Source organism: Purpureocillium lilacinum (assembly GCF_023168085.1).
Source record: "Purpureocillium lilacinum CBS 284.36 DNA, scaffold_3, whole genome shotgun sequence".
In the NCBI taxonomy this organism is placed as follows: Eukaryota; Fungi; Ascomycota; class Sordariomycetes; order Hypocreales; family Ophiocordycipitaceae; genus Purpureocillium; species Purpureocillium lilacinum.
The window spans coordinates 2687093-2707614 of NW_027072113.1; the positions used below are offsets into that span (position 1 = coordinate 2687093).

At 60.0% G+C, this 20522-nt stretch overlaps 4 protein-coding genes across 4 annotated transcripts; 2 read left to right on the forward strand and 2 right to left on the reverse strand.

Moving 5' to 3' along the window:
- Positions 1–5998: 5998 nt before the first annotated feature.
- Positions 5999–7517, reverse strand: PLICBS_004391 (uncharacterized protein; the record flags this gene model as incomplete). The annotated part of the gene is made up of 6 exons (XM_018326875.1): positions 5999–6451; positions 6509–6717; positions 6776–6917; positions 6974–7073; positions 7141–7268; positions 7332–7517. 6 exons carry the CDS (start codon positions 7515–7517, stop codon positions 5999–6001), a joined length of 1218 nt encoding a protein of 405 aa, XP_018174337.1.
- A 6585-nt stretch (positions 7518–14102) lies between these two features.
- On the forward strand, positions 14103–15509 carry PLICBS_004392 (uncharacterized protein; the record flags this gene model as incomplete). Its single annotated transcript, XM_018326872.1, has 1 exon — positions 14103–15509. The coding sequence occupies one exon, from the start codon at positions 14103–14105 to the stop codon at positions 15507–15509; it is 1407 nt and encodes a 468-aa protein (XP_018174334.1).
- An 803-nt stretch (positions 15510–16312) lies between these two features.
- PLICBS_004393 (uncharacterized protein) lies at positions 16313–17215 on the reverse strand (the record flags this gene model as incomplete). Its single annotated transcript, XM_018326871.1, has 1 exon — positions 16313–17215. One exon carries the CDS (start codon positions 17213–17215, stop codon positions 16313–16315), a length of 903 nt encoding a protein of 300 aa, XP_018174333.1.
- A 796-nt stretch (positions 17216–18011) lies between these two features.
- Positions 18012–20022, forward strand: PLICBS_004394 (uncharacterized protein; the record flags this gene model as incomplete). Its single annotated transcript, XM_065600506.1, has 2 exons — positions 18012–18127; positions 18306–20022. 2 exons carry the CDS (start codon positions 18012–18014, stop codon positions 20020–20022), a joined length of 1833 nt encoding a protein of 610 aa, XP_065456578.1.
- Between the last annotated feature and the right edge of the window lie 500 nt (positions 20023–20522).

A 20522-nucleotide genomic window follows, 5' to 3' on the forward strand; every position in this document is an offset into this window, starting at 1 on the left:
TGCCTCTGCTCGCGACGTTGCGGGCGCGGGACTTGCTAGTGACAACGCACCCCGGACAAGTAGCGACCTTGGCCAGGTGAGGAGAGGTGAGCGTCGTGAGGGTGGTGTGCGGACATTGTGGACCGTACCTAAAGGTCAAGGTGGCAGATCCTTCCCCTGCCTGCCCTGAAGATATATTCGCTCGAGACCAGGCGGCATGCAGCGTGGTTGCAGTTCGTTCCTTCCTGCGCTGTTAGGAAACACTAGGCACTATGCCTCGGTGGTGTCGCTGGTGTGCGCCGAGGAAAGTGCGACGGGTCGGTCGCTCCTGCTGTCCAGCAACCAGCAGGCTCGGCGCGTACATACTACATAGGGTACTACATAATACGCAGGCGCAACGGCGGGGCACCTGATAGCGAGACCCGGTGCCAGCTTGGCACGCCTCTGCCTCAGGTGTTGCTGGGTCTTTGTCCTTTGCACATGCTCTTCCGAGGCCCTGATATACCAGCTCTGGCTGCGTGCCCTCCGCTTTGCGGCTGCGAGTCCGACAACTCAGCCAGCGTCGGGCGACGCCCCAATCACTGTCCAGCTGCCCTGGTCGGCCGTCCTGGGCTAACATGGCAGGGCTACCCTTTCTGAGTGTTTGGCCCGCAAGCGGGCCGCGTCGGGGATCCGTGGAGCCGCCCACATTCCTCCGTCAGACTCCTCATTGACTGACAGGCATCTCAGGGCTACCCCATAATACCGGCGTCGACCAGAGTTGCAACGATTGGCAACGAGTAACACCGTAGCCACCCGCGTTTGGCAAGGGACGGATGGATGGATGTGGCCACGTCAAACAGCTCACTCAAGCGCCTTGCCATCTTGGATCAAAATATCGCACCATCAGAAGTTCTCAGCGCTGCTTCATGCCCGCCCCTGCTTCTTTATCGGTAGCAAATTCTCCCTCCGACTTGCGGACACCCCCCCGCGGCCTCGGTCTTCATCTCCGTTGATCGACTCCTCCCACAGCTTCGCTCCCACGAGAGTATCCGCAAGTGGCAGGCTTGCTCTCCGCTGGACAGGAACGAGTGCACATACGGGTCGTTGCCAACCAATGGCAGCTGCTATTGGTGGCCATCTCAGGCAGCGTCAGGAAGCGAACTGCCGATGCTTCAGTCCCTTAGTTGTGCCGCAGAAGTGATCGCCATTCATCCGAAAATGTTCCTGCCTTCCATTGGCTTGGCAGACCAACCTCTGCGGTCCACGCTCCGGCGCATGTCTCGCGATGGTCCCTGTCGCCTCGATGGAATCTCTTATGCCCGTGTTATCAACCAGGCTGTTCAGAGGCACAAGTGCCTCACAGTCCGCCTCCGCTTCAATCCTGCAGTGGCGGCGATGCAGGTCGACCAATCTGGAAGTGTTTCTTCGATCGCAGGATCCTGGTTCCCTGTTCGATGCCCGCTAGTGTGGTGGACAGGCACTCTCTCTAGCTCCTCGGCGGACAGCTCTCGTGCATCTGTTGCGATGATGGCAAGGCCGGAAAGTTGGATGCCCAGATGCGGCCCTGAGACGGCATCAATGACAACAAGGACATGTCACTTAACGAAAGACCGCCTCCGAAGGCCGGGGGAATAGCGATGCTGATCCCAAGCCGTCCCGGAGCATCCTCAAGTCCAGCAGAGTGGGGACCCGCGCCATTTCTCGTGGAGCTCTGGCAGGGGGCAAGGTGTCTGTTCTCTGAGCTTCCACGCAAGGATATGCCTGCGAGCTGTCTACAGATTCTGTTGCTGATTCCTCAAAAGAGAGTTTCGGAAGTAAAGAGTTTCGGAGATAGAAATGAGATGGCGGCATAACACCCAGAGTTTCGGTAAGCTTCTTGGACCCCTTTGGGTGAAGGTTCAGACCCTCTGCAGGTACCTCAGCCTGGCAGCACCGATAATCTCGAATTGACATCACAAAGTATCAGCCCTGTCGACCGGGAAAAGTCGTGATTCTCTTACGGATTCTGTTATGACGAAACTTGACACAGTAGGTATTCTTGTTAAAAAGTTAGCCCGGGTTCAGCCGGCATCGACATCAATGCAGGGACGGCGGACGGTGGAAGCCGGCGTGGCTGAAGTAGCTCGTTTCGGGCGCTCGTATCGCAGGATCTGCCGCATTGAGGACCGTCAGCTATATGCTCAGTAATGGTGGCACTGCGATAGGTCACGCATATCAGACTTGACACGGACTTACGGGGTCTGGAACTGCACCGATGGCGGTGGTCGGATGTGAATCCGCCAAGAAGCTGCATCCGACGAGCTAGGCCTGCATGAACGGTGTTCCACTCAATGCGAAGGCAGGCTTGAACTAGACGATGCCATTCTGCCTTGCATCAGCGGAGTGTCGCTTGCAAGTTGCTCAATCTCGATCCCTTGCTGCCACAGTGAGCTCCAACGTGGCACACAAGCCGAGCTCGGCCATGTTCGGTTGCGACTTTCACATGGCCACCTGGAATGCGCGGCAATAGCCTCCTCGCTCATACCTGTTGGTTGCGACTCGGCCCTGCGTGCCACTTCCCGCTGAGCCGGCGGATCCATGGGGCCAAGCGCGCAACCTGCATGGATTTGGCAATCGGCATGTTTGAGACATGGATCCCAGACAATGTGGTTCATTGATAGGGACATCGCCGAGGGCGGCGCTCAATCCACGGATGTCCGGCGACGGCGGCGCGCAGGTACGGACATGACGGTCCAGAGGTCTGTGGCGTAAACACAGGATTCTTTGGAGCACAAAATTCTCACTGCACATCTCACGCATATCAGAGGCCAGGATTATCTGGAACAGATCCGGAGACAAGACCGAGATTCTGTTGCACCAGCGCCACGTGAGCGAGGCTCGTACCGTCGCATATGCATTCGCCTAGAAGGTTGGGTGTGGAAGCCATATTATGTCGTTGCCTCACAGATCTGACACCTAGCGCAGCAGATGGTACAGCCCAACTGATTACCTCTGAATTGTTCTTGGATGCACATTTCGTGGCATCAATAACTTCAACGTGCCCGAATTTGGCAAACTTGAGGATGGTTTGGCTTGACGGCACGTCCCAATACATTACATGCAAGGGCGCTGGCAGTGTATCTTGGCCAATATCGCTTGTTGCAGCCCGTCGGCAGCTTTTGCATGGCAGTGCCTTGGAATCGCCGGGGACAACGATACTCGGCTTAGTACGGCGCGCGACTGGTGGCCTCCCCATCGTATTTCTCGCATATGGCCAAACGAGGAGATAATGTCAAGATGTGAACTGATCTCCCCGGGACCTCCACTCCAGGCCTTGCAGAGGGTACGCGGCGCCCTGCTTTAATTCTTACTTGCTCATTCAACTTGGTTCACCATTGTTTCGGGACCTTGGAACCTGGAATCGATGTTGGAAGACCTGACTTGGCACGGCGGCGAAGCTGTTGTGGCATCGACGTCGACAGCAGCCCTGCCTTCGTACGCGGGCCGGCCCTGACGTCTTGCGAGGATAGCCGCCATCGACCTGTCAGGTGGCTTCTAGACTCTGTAGCAGACAGGGCAGGGGTCTTTGATCTGAATATCCAGCATGCATGGTCAACCATATTCTGTCAGGGCACGCACCTCCGTCGCTAGCTTCGGTTGGCTGGCTGAGATACATATGCAAGTGCGCCGGTCGCACCAGGCGAGCTATCGGACCCGGCTGGCTCAATGGCTGTAATGCTACGTGGACGTCTTCTTGGCCGGGCCTTGTCTGGAGGCCACGAACGCCAAACCCGGGCGGCCGAAAGGATGAGCTCAAGCCTCCGCCGGGCGGCATGCCGCCGATCCACTGCCTGCCGCGCGTGGTCCGGCCGATGGTCCGGCCGGCCTTTACGAGCAACATGAGCGGCCGCTAGGCTTCCCGGCCCCCCGATGGAGCAGGTCAAGGCGGGCCGCATCGAGCAAAACACCCGGAAGGTCATGCGCTAGCAAGGTGTGGGCGGACGGAGGACGGAAGGATGGGAGGTTGGCAGCTTGACACGCCGCCTTCACCTTGCCGCCGCCAAGGTGTACCCTGGCCGAACAAGCTTTTTCTCCCCGGCCACATGGTGGCTTGTTTCGGAGCACCCACACCCTTCAATGCGAAGCTGTCAAACACGGCCATCGAGCGCCGAACTCGCATGCGCGACGGAGCCGATCAAGGTGCGGCACCAGGCTGTCCTTGCCTGCTTACGCTCAAGGGTTCCCCTGGGCCGATGAACCAACACCTTCCTGGCCAGGAAAATACTCTGCAGTCCTTGGTAGAGCCCTCATCCTCAAGGAGCCTCGTGCAGGACCGTCACAGCTCATCCGGCGCGTATAAATGCGAGGGAGAAGGCGGTTCGTGGCGCCGCGCCGCCGACAGCCCAGCAGGTGCCCTGGCGAGGCCGGGCCCCTTGCTGTCCAAGACGCAGGTTCGGCCGAAATGGTTCATGCGAAATCCAGATGGCATCATAGTTGGCAAATCAGGGATTTTTGTTGGGAATGGGATAATGACAGGGGCCGCCTGTCGTGACGCGTTGCGGACCGAGGCACCAGAGACGATTCTGGTATTATAGGTCCCCCCCCTTCATGCAGATGCACTCCCCCCATTCCACCCCCTGCGGAGGACAGAACGTTGCACTGCTTGACGCAGTGATACACGCCGCCGTCCCAAGAGACGACGGGAAGGGAAACCCGAACGGCGCCCAGAAAACGCCACCGCATGAAGGAAGAGCAACAAGGGTGGATAGGCGGGTGGAAGGCCACCAAGGACCCTGCCTGCTTCGGCAGAAACACTAGATCGGCGACGTGGACGGCGCCACATACGCGCGCAGCAGCAGCAGCGGGCAGGAAAGAAGGCGAAAACATTCTGCAGATTTGATTGCCGAGAGGGACCTGCTGTGTCTGGTTAGGGCGAGCGGAGGCTGAGGCCATTCCCAAGCAGGCCGTTGATGGGCGCGGCGCGCAGGCCAGCACGGGTCGTTATGTAAAAAGATGGGACATATGAGTTGGCAGATATTGCTGCTTTAAATTATAGCTCTTGGTGCTCGCTTCGTGGAGCGGCAAAAGTTCGAGGGCCGAGTTGTCGGCTTCGAGACGGGCGCCGTGCCGGTTTTCATTCACAGCGAGCATCGTTTATATATCAGGGTTTGCGATAGTAATACGTCTCCATCACACAGCGTTGCCCGTTCAACACGTATCGCTTCGTCTTGAACGTCCCGTAGCTCGAGAGAGTGAAGGGGGTGTCTACCTAGACGCGCCATGGGATATGTCAGTCTCGCGGACATGCAACTCCGGCCGCCACGTGCAGCGTGCCGTTCCTCAGATCTCCATGCAGCGAGGGCCATGTGACACACGTCGGGTGCGTCGCAGACACATTGTTCCGCTGCTGGTTTGCCGGCAGAGATGCAGTAACTCTGCCAGCCAAAGGGTCACATCGTATAAGTCCATTGGCCGCACACAAGGGGACGGCTATACCGCAGTCGACCTATATCGCCTGCCGCGCAGAAACACATATAGGAATTAGGAACCCGATCGGCTGACATTTGGGTGGATGGCAGGCGAGAAATGCTCACCTTCTGCTTGATACGCTATGTTGCACTGTCAGTAGAATCGAGCTACTATGGGCGTGCGTTGACAGCTACGCGGAGAAGAATGTGCGGCTGGAGGGAAACGGGTTGCGGTCTGGAAGACGCCCTGGGTGTAGGTAGCAAAGTAGGACAGCCTCGTCCGGCTTTGAGTGCCCAGTAGCCATCCATGAGATGACATGGCGGCTGCGGCGAAGGTACTGTGTCATAATGAAGAGCAACATTGAATGAAGGGTGGAACGATCCTTTCAAGTTCAAGTTGAGGAATTAAACCCTCTTGTCATGGTAGTCCTCAGGGATTCAGCGCAGACCAGGCTCACGTCCGCGTATCGCCTACCCTGCATTCACCGTCCATGTTCGATTCAAGTATAAAGGGCATTCTTGCTCATCGCTTTTGTATATTAGCTCATGTAAGCTCGTAATAATCTTTCAATCGTTTCTATATCCCGTCTCTACCACGCGTCTCGAACCTGTTGAGGATTCTGCTCCCCGTTGTGACTGCTTCTGTCCTCAGTCGTGATATCGACCTGCTTGGATACCACGATGCTCCCTGGAGGGCCATGATTTCCCGAGGACGAGGCAGTGCTGTAGCCCAAAGTCTGCATCTTGACGCCATCCACCATTCGCTCCTCGCTCTCGCTAAAAGTCATGTTCACCGTGATGGGGTTGGCGCTCGGAGGGCCGCGGCGATTCCGGCTGTGAGAGTTCCCGCCCCCACCGCCTATCGTCTGGAAGCCTGTAGGGGTTTTGTACGCCTTATTGGAAGAACTCAGGGCGCTTCCAAAGAGAGGGGTGAGCCAGGACTTGAAGAGGGGGAAGATCATCGGCAGGTTCGTGGTGATGACGGCGACAAAGGATTCGCGTGTGCCCCATGAGCCGGCAAGCTGGGCGCCGTTGATGGGGTCCTGTGCAAATAGAAAGTTAATACATTAGGCTCGGACTTTGGGGTCGTGGAAGCTTACCACCAAGACGAAGACGCTTTTTAGCGTCGCACAGACAAGCACAAAGACGCCAGAGCCCAAGACGATGGTAGAGGCGATCTTCTTTGGCATCTTCAGACTTGACCGCCACAGCATGGGCAGTGGAATCGAAATCAGGTATAAGTCCGTAGAAACATTGGAAGCAAACGAGACCCAAACAATGGGCCGGGAAATGGCTGCTTGGCAGTTGTCTGCATTCGGGAGACGGTCAGCACGGGCTAGCAGGGCGACGAGCCGGGGGAGACTGACTTCCTGGGTCTGGATTGATCTGCCAGTACTTTGGAAATGGACGGCAGGCGGCAAATATTGTAATAATGGAGGCAAAGAAGGTTCCGATGACGAGGAAGAAGCCGATGTGGATGCGTATCCGATAGGGCCTGCCGAGACCCTCCTGCAATGCGAGTCAGCTGGCGTCGCTCCGTGTGGATGAACAGAACGTCGACGTACAGTCAATCGGATGAAGAAGAAGAGCATGGACAGCTTGAACGACCAGATGAGGGCAGAGTAGATGGTCCAGCCCGAGATTTGTATCTTGCTGCCTATGATCCTGCACGAAGAGCGAAAGTAAGCATCCCGTTCCGTGGGGCCGGCCGAAACATCCGGGGAAAACGGACCTGAACCGGAACTCTTGGCTATCTGGGGAGAGGGCGGCCCGCTCTGCATCCGTCATGCCGTTGTTGGCGAGACCATGGGCGACAGTGCCGACGCTGTAGGCCAGGGCAGCCTGAGCAGTGTAGAACGCCTATGTACCGGAGGGCAACATTAGAGATAGAGTGACACACTGTCAGGTCGAGGTTTCACGCACCATGCCGACCCACGCGAGGTAGTCGTCTGGCCGCAGGTTTCTGATGCCAACTGCGCGGATGCGGGCGTATGTCCTCAGCATGGTCGCAAAGAGGCCAATGCCGTAAAGGGTCCACGATTCGACCGCAAACTTGTGGAAGGCCTCTTCGGCCGCGGCCGCAGCCGCAGCCTGGTCGGCGTCGGACATGAGTCGATTCTTGATCAGGCACACGACAGGACAGTGAAGAGCGACGACGACCACGGCGGCGAGGGTGACATGGCTGAACCGGCAGCGAGGAACGAGAAGATGGAGACGACACGAGACGAGACAAGGCCAGATGCAGGAACATGGGGACCGAAGTTCAATTCAAGGAAAATCCAGGTCGGCCGGGAGGCGCCTCCTCCACTGCTCTCTCCACCGTCCCGGCAAACCCCTGGGCGGACCCAAAAGGTTACCCGAGTGCCGCCATGCGTCGCGGATCCGGACGACGAGGTCGTATTACTGGATCGCGCGACTGCCAGCGGCACTAAGACGGTGTGCCGGCCCGTAAGCATGGAGAGATCGGCATGCAAAAGTCTGGTCCGGCTAGCGCAGTCGAAACGGTCGGCACCTGCTAGCGAGCGAAGACCAAGCGAAGGACCAGGGAAAGGGCGCAACGGGGAGGGGAGAGCCGGAAATTGAGAGTGAAGCCATGGCGTTGACGTTTAGCGAGGCTTTTGCGGCGGGAGCCAAAGCTTACAAGGAAGGCAGGAAGGAAGGAAGGAGCACCCGTCGCAACGCGCGCTTGCCTCGCCTGGCGAGCTTTCGTCGCCTGGTAGCTTCGCTTGGTAGCTCCTTCTCCCGCTTGTTCCAGAGTTCCAACCTCCAGCACAAGACCCGAGACTGACGCCCTCCATCACCATCAACCTCACCTCGGCCCAACTCAATGCATGCCATGTCACGCCATTCCAATGATGGCGCGAGCGGCCCCCCGTCGATTGATCGCCAGAGCGACGATTCGGTGCGATGCGATACAGATTCGCGCCCGGAGACGCTCCGTGCGCACGGCCACCATCAACGTCAATGTCAACGTCAACGCGAACCTTGGTGAGACCAAGGCCCGGCAAGGAGGATTTCAGGGTCGGCAGCTGTGGGTTCGCCGTGACGACATGGTCCGCCCCTGCTCCGGATCCATGGCCCTGGGCCAGCTGCAGGCCCGTCTTTGGCATAGCGGCAGCCATGCGACCAACGGCTGCCCTGCGGCTGGTGGACCGTTCGCATGCCATGGCCCGATTCTGCAGCGCGAGTCATTGCCAGAATCCCTCCCAATCGACCAATACGCCAACCGCGAACTCAACTTACAGTTTCGTCACATCGGGGCTCTGCCACAGAACACCAACTCCCAGGTACCACCACTCTTGCCAGCACTCCAACTGGGACCACGTCAATTTGCCCTTACGAGGAGCCGAATTTGTGCGGGGGGCCCATACATTCTACAACCCACCACGCCGATCGCCGCCCAGCCCACCTGCCCTTCAGGGTCGCGTTCCCGTTCCTACGAGCCATCTGTGACCCCCTTTTCTGGGCCCCCAAGGCCCCGAAGCAAAGATAACATCTCTGTAAATCTCCGGCGTACCTTGCATGGCCAGATTACCGAGAGTCCTGTGGGCGAACCTGGTCTCGGCGCGGAGCACTTGGTGCGCTTCTCCATAGCTCTTCTCTCCCAGTGCATACGCTGGTGCAAGAATAAGGCCGCACGCCACACGGAGGTAGCCGGCGCCATCCCGATGTGCAAGCCGCACTTTCGCGTCTCATCATGTTACCTGGCGCCAAACCCGGCAAGTCGTGAAACATCCTGGCAGCATAAGGCGTCACAGCTGCCGGCGGCGCAAAGTTGCACCGCTGTGGCTATCGGCAGTACATAAATATCGACGCGATGCTTCTTTCGTAATTTCGTAATTGCCGCCGGTGTTGCTAAACGGAACGGCCCGTGAACGCTTACACGTTGCTTCGTTTCAGCTCGACGGTCTCGACTGTGTTTACAAGCCACCGAGACTTTCTTCTGGTCGGTTCCAAGCGAGGACGAGGACTGATAGAGACTCTCCTTTGCCCTACCAGAGTCCTGGAAGGAGTCAAGGAGTCGAAGGAGCGTCGACGTTTCGGTTTTCCGGTGTAAGCCTCTTCGCTAGAGGCGACATGGCGCTGAGCTGCGTTATGAGCCGACTGCCCAACTCAGCCAGCCATCGCTGCGACCTCGATCACCAGGGTCAGGATCATGCGATGGGGCCAGCTGGAGTGAAAGCTCGACCCCGCGTCATAAGGACTTCGATCCTGGGTAGAACCGACTTAGCAGAATCCCTGGGAGCAATCATAAGACCATGTCAACAGAGTACCTCGACGCCGTTCTCGACCTGTTGATACAGCCTACCCTACTGTGCGGAGGGATCACCACCCTCAAGTTGACGGTATCGAACCTCGGTACAAGCGAAGTTGCTTGCTCAAGGGGTTTCTGCCGCCCTTATAGGGGAACGATGATCTCACCGTTGCTTTTGTTTCCCTGGTTAGCTACGGCAAACGATTGCACGACCTCAGTGGGCTGCTCGGGAACCAAGCTCGATACCCCCGCTTGTGTTCCGGCGTATTTTCGCCGGCATCATGAGAATTGAACCGGAGCTACACAGGGAAAGTACTCAGGCCGGGCTATCGTACGACACTCGTCACTCGATCCAAGTCTTTCACGACGAGGTCCTCTTTTGCAGGCCCTGAAATCTCTCGGTTCATGGAAGCTTTGCTTTCTGCTGCATCTCCTTTGTCTCGGGCCTTCATATCTGGCTTATTACCGTGAAACTCAGAATGAGCTTGAGTGGAGCGACGGCCAGCCAGAAATACTCGGTAATCCACCCCAGTACAACTCCCTCTAAGGTAAATATACGAGGCCTTGCGAATAGTCGTTCTCTCTTGTGAAATGCTGGAGGAGCAGGACAACGGCGGTGGCTTCAAGAACTCTCGATCTCACAACTAACACTTTCACGGGCAAACACATCGTCGAACTGTATGGAACTCTCAGCAATGTGGATGTCCCGGCTGACGTTGATGGTTTGTGAGCCGGCAGAACAAGGAAGCTGTTGAGGTGCCATGTTGTCAACCCTACACTGAGCTTTCCTCTTTTCCCACTCCGACTCAAGAGATCACCCGGCGAACAACTCGATCTGACAATCACCGACGCAAAAGTTGCAGTCGGCACCTTCCTTCAGTCAACCCCGTGAGCAAGGCAATCAAACCCGACTCTTCATGTCACTTGACGGACTTGACGACCGACTCCAGAATGCGCATCAATAGTCAGTCAATGGGCAACAATCTATCACATGTTGGATCGCCATGCGCGTTCTCTGCGGGGCACAATAGTTGAGAGCTGCAATGGCCAAGGTTGCATGATTGGCCGGACCGTGTCGTTGGAACCTCCGTTGCAGATCCAATCATTTCTTCGGACCCTAACGCTGGGCCGGAAGGGCCGAGATCTACGGACCACGGGCGAGGGGTATTCCGCGCAGCGGAAGATGGTTGCCTGCGCAGCACCGTGGCTGAGAGAGACTGCACAACACATATCAAGCGCCGATGAAGTGGTGGGACTGGGCCCATTAATACTCGGGGTTTCCGGATGGGACGGGGCGATCTGGAGCGGCACCAGCGGCGAGAAGCGATGCAGGCGAGGCTCTGGGCCTCCGGGGGGCCGCAGGAGGGGTCGGATTCCTGTGCAGCGATCCGCCAGCCACGTCTGGTGTGTGTGCCTGTGCTTGCCGCAGTCGGTAGGAGGGGCGATCGGTGGCTTCGGGAGCAGTGCAGACTTGGGCACGCCGTTGGCTGAGTTGGGGCAGCATTGCGTCCGTCAGCCGTGGCACCGCGTTGATGTCGCGGCTGAGCCGCGCAAGGCATCTGACCAAGCAGATTCGTCAACGCTCAGGTCAGGACAGCCACGCTGCGCTATGAGGCACCAGGGAAAACGTGGCGACAGGAGGGCGAGTGCTGACGACGGTGCCGGGATCAGGACGGATTGCGGCTTCCGCTGAGATGGTGAGGCCGAGCATGTCAGGGACGGAGTGAAGGAAGAGGAGAGACGTGGTCCAAGGCAAGACAAGACAGGTGGAGGAAAGCCCCGTCTCCGCACGCGGCGAGGCGGGCGGGCGGGCGGCGCTGCAAGATGCCACGGATGCCATGCCATGCATCGCTTCCCCGACAGGAAGTGGAGGGCCCCTCGATGGCCACCTCACCCACGGATGTCTCGACTGACGCATCCGCCGACCACTCAGACGGAGCGCGGCCCTGGCGATCCCCCTTTGGCACTGGCATCATGGCGGGCCGGCCGCGGTGCAAATGCTCGAGCAGGAATTGTTTGCCCATCGCAATTCATGGCAATCAAAGAAACGAGAGCAAATGTCTGACTCGAAGCGACAAAGACAAAAAGCGGGGACGCTGGTCTGAGTCGATGCTCGCAGTGCACGGCAGGACAGGACAGGACAGCGACTGGCGGGGAGACGGAAACGAAACACGTTGGGGGCGTTTGGGGCGGCGCCCGCGTGCGGATTGAACCGCGAGAAACGCCGCAGCGTGCGCGATTGCGCAGCCATGGCATCGCCAAGGCGCCGCGTCCCGTCTTTGTCGCTTGCTGGAGCGCAGATGATGACAGAAACTCGCGCGCGCAACGGCGCATCTGAGCTGCTTCACCTTTGGCATCGTGCCTTTTTGGGTTGCCTCCATGGCCCGATGCCTGGGGACCCCTCCGATGGATTGATGCCGCGCCGGCCAATGGGAGGGTGGGTGCGACGCCGTTGCCCAGGCCGACTTTGCCGTTGCTGGAGGCGGCGAAGGACGAGGAGAGCGTTGCGGGATTGACTCGCAGAGAGAGCGGGAGAGGGAGTGTGGAGATGGGAATGTTTATTTTTGGGGGCCGCTGAAGGCGGACAGGGCGTATTTCGCTTCGGTCGCCGGTCGCAGTCGCATTCCCCCCTTTACCATGCTGTTGCTGGAATCACAACAAGGGGAGTTAATGAGCGGGAGCGACGCTCTGGCGAGGCGAGATGAAGGGGTTTGATGATGGCGAAATGGGCAGCAATTCGGATGGAAATTGGGGCCCATCTGGTGACGGAGAGGATCCACGGATCCCGGGCCATACCTTGCCATGCTGCGGAGAAGATGAGGCGGTGATGGACCCAGGCCAAGCCTCCGGGCTTCCGTCCAGCGCAGGACTGATCCATCCACGGCCAGTGGCTGCGCTGCTGGCGGGGCCAGCAAGCGTCCAGGGGTCGCTGGAGGCAGCCAGGCAGTCATTTCATCAGTAGGTGGAGGAGGGCCACTGATGAGGTGTGCCCGGGTGGGGGGGGACGCCCACGGGAACCCTGGAACTCTACCGTACCGCTGGCAGCAGCACCGGACCGGCTGCCTGCCCGCCTGCCCGCCTGCGTCCGTCGACCCTTTTGGGGGCGGCTGCCTCAACTATCGACGGCTGCGGGGAGGGGTCGGCCAGGTCGCCCAGCACGCCGGCGGCAGCAGCCCAGCCCACCAGCGCCAGCCCAGCCCATTGCCCCGAGACCGTTGTCTGCCCGCCGACGGGTGCGGTGCAACGGCGGGCAAGCCACCACCACCACCTCCTCCTCCACCACAAGCACCACCGCCTGATGAGGCGCTCCCGTCGACAGACACTGACTCTCGCACCATTGCGGCGCCGCGGGAGCACACCCAAAAGGTGGTCGCCCGCCCAAAGCATATTCCTGCCGTCTGGCCTGCGCGCTATTGCCTCGGACGGCCTGGACGGGTCGGGGCTCCTCTTATCACGCAGCCCTCTTCCTCCATTCCTCCATTTCTCAATCCTCCTCCTCGGCTCTCCCCCATTGAGCAACCATAGTCACTTTATCGTCGTCGTTTCCCCGCGTCATCCGCAACGCAAACCGCGCCTCTTGCCTCTCTCCCTTCTCTCCGCAATCCGCACACGTGCCCCTCGGGTCGCTTTAAACGAGCGCAGGCCGAAGTTACCTCCAACAATCCCGCCTCGCCGACGAATGGAACTGAGCTGCCGCCCCCCGCCCGTGGATTCGGAACCGCTCTAGGGTGCCCCTGTTCCCTGTCTCTCGCGCGTCTGCTCCTTGGCCCGCCACTCAAAGCGCAAAGGGGACCGACAGCGCAGCCTTGTTGGACGTCAGGCTGTCCATCATCACCGCCTCGCCGCAGCACACGCAGTCGTAATCGCCCGGGGTTTCCGCCTCCCTCGCTCACCCGCTCATCATCCCGTCCCCTGTCGCCCCGCTCCTTCCGCTCTTCAATCTCCCGTTTCTCGAACCTCGTCAGGGCTGTTTCTGTTTAATATTGCCCGCCTCGTCCTCGACTTGGCCCTCTCTCTCTCGGTCCCGCCCCCCAAGTCTCGTTGCCGTTGACCGGTCTCTTGATTGTTGCCGTTGCCGTTATTGCTCTTCTGCGCTGCAGGCGTCTGTGTCGCCTCCCGCCTCGTGCCCTGTGGGTTCGTCGCTCTGGGAGCGTTTGCTCGTTCGTCGCCTGGGCGTCGCGCGACTCCTCGTGTTTGCTGCTCTCCGCCATCCTGCTGCCACCTGAGCGACGAGTTATGGCTTGACCCGAGAAGGAGAGCGATCTGCTTTTGTGCTTTCCAAGTTGGTGTTGACACCGACTCGCCTGCCAATCTGAGTGAGCCGCTCACCTCACAACGAACCGCAACGCCCCGCGCGCTGCGTCGCGTCAGTCCGTCATCGCGGCATCCCCTCCCGGCAACACTGGATATCTCATCCACCGGCCACAGAAACGGCAAATATGGCCTCGCTACAGATGCACTCGAGCGCCCTGGGCGGCCCCCACGGCCCCGTCAAAATTACAAAGTCGCGCGGTCGCACCGCCGTCAAGCCCATCCTCAAGAAGCTACAGTCTCACCACTCAGACCGCGAGTCCCTCGATCTTGACCGAGGCTGGGACGACCAGCCATCACCGCGCCTCAGCTCGCTTGATTTCGGGTCCGGACCTTACGACAGTGACGGCGGTGGCTACTTTGGCTCGTCCAGCCAGTATGGCGGTAATGCAGGCGCTGGCAGGACGGCCCGCGACGTAAGCTTCTCACTTGCATCTGGAGACTACGGCAGCGGCGTGGGAGCCAGAGGCAAATTCTCGCACGCGCGCTCCACCAGCGGCACCTCCCATGCCTCCATCGCCACCACCAACAGCAGCGGGCGCAACGGAGGCTCCTTCGTCCATCCCTTCCAGCAGACCCCCCAGATGGCCGCCGCGACGCCTCTCACCTACACGAACCCGCGCGCCTCTTTCGACAACTCGCCCACCATCACCGAGGACGACGGCGACGACGTCGACCCCTACCCCTCCTACCATTCCACCGCCTCCTCTGCCAGCCGCCCCGCCGTCTACCAAGCAGCCCATCTGCAGCAGCAGGGCCAGCGACGGCCTTCGCTTGCCAGCCAGCGCACCGGCTCCGTGTCGGATGGCGCCCAAACGCTGCGAGTGACAGCAAGCAGATCCCACTCGGGCTCTGTGCAACGTCTCACCTCGAGCTCGGTGAACCAGAGCCGTTCTGAGCTGCAGCTGAGTACTGCCAACTCGGTCATTGATTCACCATTGTCGACGACGGCACCGCTCACGACTTCGCCCACCCTCTTATCGTCTACCCAAGGTGGCGCTGCAAGCACCGCGACAACAGTCACACCTGCACAATCGTGCTCGTCGTCAGCAAGTCCCATGTCCCCCCTTCGAAGCTCGCTCGATATGGGCGGATTCCGCCTCCGCTCACGGAGCGAGGTCGACACATTTACCCGCCAAGAGCATGTTCGTGAGGCGCGTCGCAAGTTTGAGGCCAAGGAACGCGCAAAAGAAGAGAAGTACGCACGTGAGCAGTCACGCAAAGAAGCGCACAAGCAAGAGCGCGGACAGCCCCGCCTACGGAAAGAGAGCCACGGCAGCCAGCCCGGCGCAATCAACACGGCTGGCCTGCACCGGAGAAGAACGCCCAAGCCCGACGTGGCCACCGAAGAGCCCAACGAGAAGGGCGTGCATGCCGGCCAGGAAGCCGACGGGATCCTCGACTCCCAGCCCAGAGCCGACAGCGTGCAATTCAAGTCACCAAAGCGCACAAAGACGGCCAAGCACAAGACCATGGGCGTATGGACATCGTTTATGCTTTGGCTCAGAACCCGGCTGCTCAAGCTGGGGAGATAGGAGCGGGGCAAAGCTGGCCGATCAACCAGTCGCCCTCGAAATGAGTGAGATACCAGGCGTGGCCAGAGGTCACCGGTATCTCAAGTGATTACCCACCACCACATACTTCGACAGCCTGCATACCGACCGGCGCACGTTATGACGCCTGGCGACTCATAGCAAACAACCCCCCTCACAGCGGCAGATATCATTTTCAGCGTCCCGAAACGGAAAGTTCTGATCCAGCCAGAGCGACCGCAGCGCACCTAGTCGCGCGGCGCAGACACGTCTGCGTCGACAGAATCACCTTTACACGGCCGATCAGAACTGCTTTTCATCATTTTTGCGCGGCGTACAGGGACGGGGAGGGGAACCACGAATACGGATGGCCCCATCGCTGGCTTGTCAAATGCATTTCTCATGACTACTGCATTGTTGAATGGTGCCGCGTCTTGGGATACGGCACTGAGGGTTTGGAGCCTCGTGCGTGCTTGAGAATAAGCAGGGCATCGGAGGGCTTTTGGATATGTTTGAAGTGGTGTGCGCATCACTCATTTTTCTTTGTCACTCGACGTACTGGACGTGTAGATGTGCTAGCGTTTTATAGCTAGGGCACATGCCCGGCAGGGCTGCATGTCTAGAGTCAGAATAAAGCTGTAACAGCTTCATGAATGCATGACGTTGATCAAATCCCCGCCATTGTCGAGTGCCACGTGAGCAGATTATTACAGTCGTATGGATCATGGCATTTCTGGCTCTGTCAAGGGAAACTACACACAGCGTGGGCACCCCGCTGTTTCGTAGGTTCGCGTACATTTTATGATCTAGATCTTTGGCTTTACTCGGACATCGACGGGGGTCCACCATGGATACGACGAGGGGGCGTCCGCCATGGTCGCCTTGAACTCGGGCTTTCTCTTCTGGAGAAAGCTCTCCTTGCCCTCCTTGGCGTCCTCGCTTAGCGCCATGCCGTGGAACACCCTGCTGTCGAGGAGATGAGCTTCCTCCGGCGACTCAGCGCCGCGGTAGATCAGGTCCTTCATGACACGAGCCGCCTTGGTGCTCACATTGGCGGCGATGTCGTCGGCAATGGCCAGCGCCGTGGGGAGCACCTCGTCGGGGGCGACAACCTCGCTGAAGAGCTCGCCAAACAGCTTGTGCGACGCCGGGTAGACGGCACCGGTGGAGACGAGGTGCAGGGCACGGCTGGCGCCGACGAGGCGCGGCAGGAAGAAGCTGCTGCAGGCCTCCATGATGAAGCCCCTGCGCGCGAAGACGAAGCCGACCTTTGCGTCGCGGCTGGCGACGCGAATGTTGGCGGGAAGGGTCATGGTGATGCCGATGCCGACGGCGGAGCCGTTGATGGCGGCGACGACGGGCTTGACGCAGTTGTACACGGCGAGGGCGACGCGGCCGCCCGAGTCGCGGTGGTCCTCGGCGCGCGGGGGCAGGTCGTGCCGCTGGTTGAAGTCCATGCCGACGCAAAAGATTTTGTTCTTGGGGTCCGAGGAGGCGAGGACGACGGCGCGGACGCGCGGGTCCGACGAGAGGGTGGAGAAGGCGGAGACGAGCTCGTCGGCCATTTCGTCGGTGAAGCCGTTGAGGGCGGCGGGCCGGTGGAGGGAGACGACGACGACGGGCGTGACGGAGGGGGAGGAGGCGGGGTGGTGCGAGAGTCGGATGGTGGAGAAGGGGAGGGAGGCGTAGCTTTCGGGGAGGGCGGCCATGATGATGATGGACTGTGTGTGTGTGCGTGTGTGTGTGTGTTTATGCGTGCGCGCGAAGGCGCGACGAAGGGGTGTCGATGAAGAAGATCGGGTGAGCTGAGGCGAGGCGTCCCTGAATGAGTGAGTGAGTGAGTGAGTGAGTGCGAGATGAGGATGAAGTGGCACCGAGTGTTGGAGGTGAGTTGGTGTTGTGTGTGTGATAGTCGTGTCACTTAAAAGCCAAGGTTCCCGGGAGTTGTTGGGTTGAGGTGAGGTGAGGAGGAGAGCCGGGAGCCGAGGCAATAGCGCCGAGGGCCATGTACTTTCCCAAAGGGGTAATTAATGCGGGTATGCTGTACCTCTTACGCGCTGCTGAGTCGCTGACTGGCGTGAACCAGCAACACATTTTGGGGAGACGAAATGAAATTTAGTAGAGAAGGCTGTTCCTGTTGATTCCAAGCCATCTATTGAGTTCGAAATGCTGCATACTCGCAGCATGCAACGAAAAGCCTGAGCGAGGCGGCATTCTTGCACCGGCCTGGCCCGCACAGCGGGGTCCCTACTCCAAGATCCCCCCATCCCCCCCGCGGACGGTGATGCGCCGAATCCGATCCACACCCGCTGACTAAGACTGAGTGGGCGATCGGAAACGAAACAGGACAGGCAACGCAAGCCAGCCCGGCCAACCAGCCAACCATGAGGTGAGCTGAGCTTCACTCACCCGCTCATCCCAAATCGCCGCCCGTACCGTCCCTTGCCCGCGTTCCGCCAGCAGCAGAGGTGCAGCAATGTCACCGCTGCGCCAGCCGCCCGTATCATGGTATACGACTGGGACGCCCACCACCAGACATGTTACCGGCTGTACATCGAGGAGGGCAAGTCCCTCGAGGAGATCATGGACCACATGAGGACGGCCCACCGGTTCACACCAAGGTGAGTGAGTTGAGTGAGTCAGTCCGTGGCATGTCAGCCTCAGCCCTTGCGCCCTGCGCGCGCCCGCGCGCCTGCTGGGCCAGCCGGCTTGCCACCCCGTCTGAACACCTCGCGACGACTACATGCGGGCGTCATGGCATATGAAGTCCGGGGCATCCTGCTTACACGCACCGCACAGCAAACGCGCTTTCCAGACGCAGTTCCGTCGCTGGGACTTCCCCCCCAAGCAGCGCCCCGCGTATAGGAACGAGAAGCTCGTCAACCGGGTTAAGGAGCTGTGGGAGAAGAACCTGCCCCAGAGGGAGATGCTGCGGGTGCTCAACGACGAGGATGGCTTCGACATCAAGGCCAGGGAGCTCATGCGAGTGCGCGCGAGAAACAGATGGCTCCTGCGCGCGGCCAACGGGGACAAGGCCAAGGGCGTGGACCGCGACGACGATGATGGCGATCATGCTTCGCTGGACGGGGCGTCGACGGCCGAACGCAGCTCGCAGAGGACCGTGTCGGACGGCAACCACTCGGACCGGCAAGGCGGTTCGGCGGACAACAGGAAGCGGAGGAAGAGGAAGCAGGCCGGCGGCCCTGGCGGAGGACCGCTCCGATTCCCCTCGGAGACGACCCTCGACGAGGCTCGCAAGATGATGGGCCTCGACCCGGCCACCTATCAGCTTCTACGCACAAACTTCCAGCGCATCTGTCAAGAGGAGGGCGTCACGAAGAAGACGTTGGCTGGCATGGAGAGGTGGGAGGCTGTCAAGGCGCGCCTGGTGCGCGAGACACCTCAGCTACAAACGATCCTGTGGCTGTCAAAGGATGAGCCGGAACCCAAGAAGCTGGCCCTCGATGTGATTTGCACCGACGTGACCAAGCGGCTGCGAAACCTGGAGACGAGGATGACCCTGGTAGAGGCGAAGAAGGAGCTGGGCATCAACCCTGAGGAGGCACGCGAGGTGAGAGTCGCCTTTCATCACGTCTTGTCCGAGTCCAAGATTGCCTGCAAGTCAGAGGCATCTCCTGAGCAGTGGGAAGGCTTGAAGCGCCGGTGGAGTGAGAGATCGGACATTGTGCGCAAGATCATGGACGGGGCAGACGAGGGGACAGAATCCTCAAAGCTGATACGGGCCTTGGACGTCATTGCCAGGGACGTGATGAAGAGGATACGGGACGAAAGGGGCCGCCATGACCCGCGGGCGGGCCAGCAGCTGCCGTTGAGCCCGGCGGCGTCGCACGGCGGCAAGATACTCTCGCCGGCAGACCGGGTCGACCTGGGCGACGGACTGGCGAGCACCTTTGACAACGTGTCGGAGGTGTCGCACACGTCGCAGATGGCGTTTAGCCCGGCCAGCAGCACCATGGGCAGTAGCATGGGGTCCCACATGCCGATCTCGCTGCAGTCGCAGGCGTCGAACCTGTCCGACTCTCAGGACGGACTTGGGCCGCCGCAACGGGTCCTGGGGCCGTCGATGGCGGCGGGGATGGGACTGGAGCCTCAAATGGGGTCGTCGCTGCTCCTCAGGGCCAATACGCAGGCGGCCTTTATGGACCAGCCGTACGTGCAGCAGCAGTATCAGCCGGCGGCGACGTCTGCGCCCGTGTACGCGCCGGATCCGATGGCGTGTGCCGTTTACCTACGGCTGCACCCCATGTCGGTGTACGTGGGCAGCACGACGCTCTGGATCGCGACGCTGGGGTCCGGCTCGGTCGAGGAGCTGCGCCAAGTGGCGGCGGCCAAGTTCCCGGGCACCGTCTGCGTGCGGGTCGAGGGTATCCTCAAGGATAGCAAGGGGCGCGAGCTGCCGCTGCAGATCGAGGAGGACCAGGAGCTGAGCGCGTTCCTGACGCACCAGCAGGGCACGGCGCCGACATTTAGCGTCCAGCTGGTGTGGAAGACGTGAGGGCAGCAAGGCGCGGCGCGGCGCGGCCCCGGTGAGACGGAGAGGGACTGTTGACTTTTGCCTATATTCACGGCGGACTGGACGGTGAGCGGCACGGCGGCGTATGGGCATGGCTTGCTCCTCACCTACTGAGAGGCGCGGGTATGGGTTGGCGTTGGCGGATTAGTGCGTGCGCGTGTGTGAGCACCTTTATTTAGCGTACAGTAACGTAACGAATGACGGACTCCAACTGGAATAATAAGACGACTGTTTCCCCAGATGCCCTGTTCTGACGGGCCTAGCAATGGGGCTTCGGCGGTGGAGGTCCGCCAAACGTTGCACCCGGCCTGATGGATGGAAGGGTATCCGGCAACCGGCAGTGGAGCGGACAGCGGGCGACGGGCGGCGGGCGGTACAGAAAAGTCAATTCCGCAGGCCTGCTTCCCCACCCCAGGCGCCGGAACATCTTCCGGGCGTGGGCTTCCGACGCAGAGAGCTCGCCGCCGGGGCTAAAATTGTAG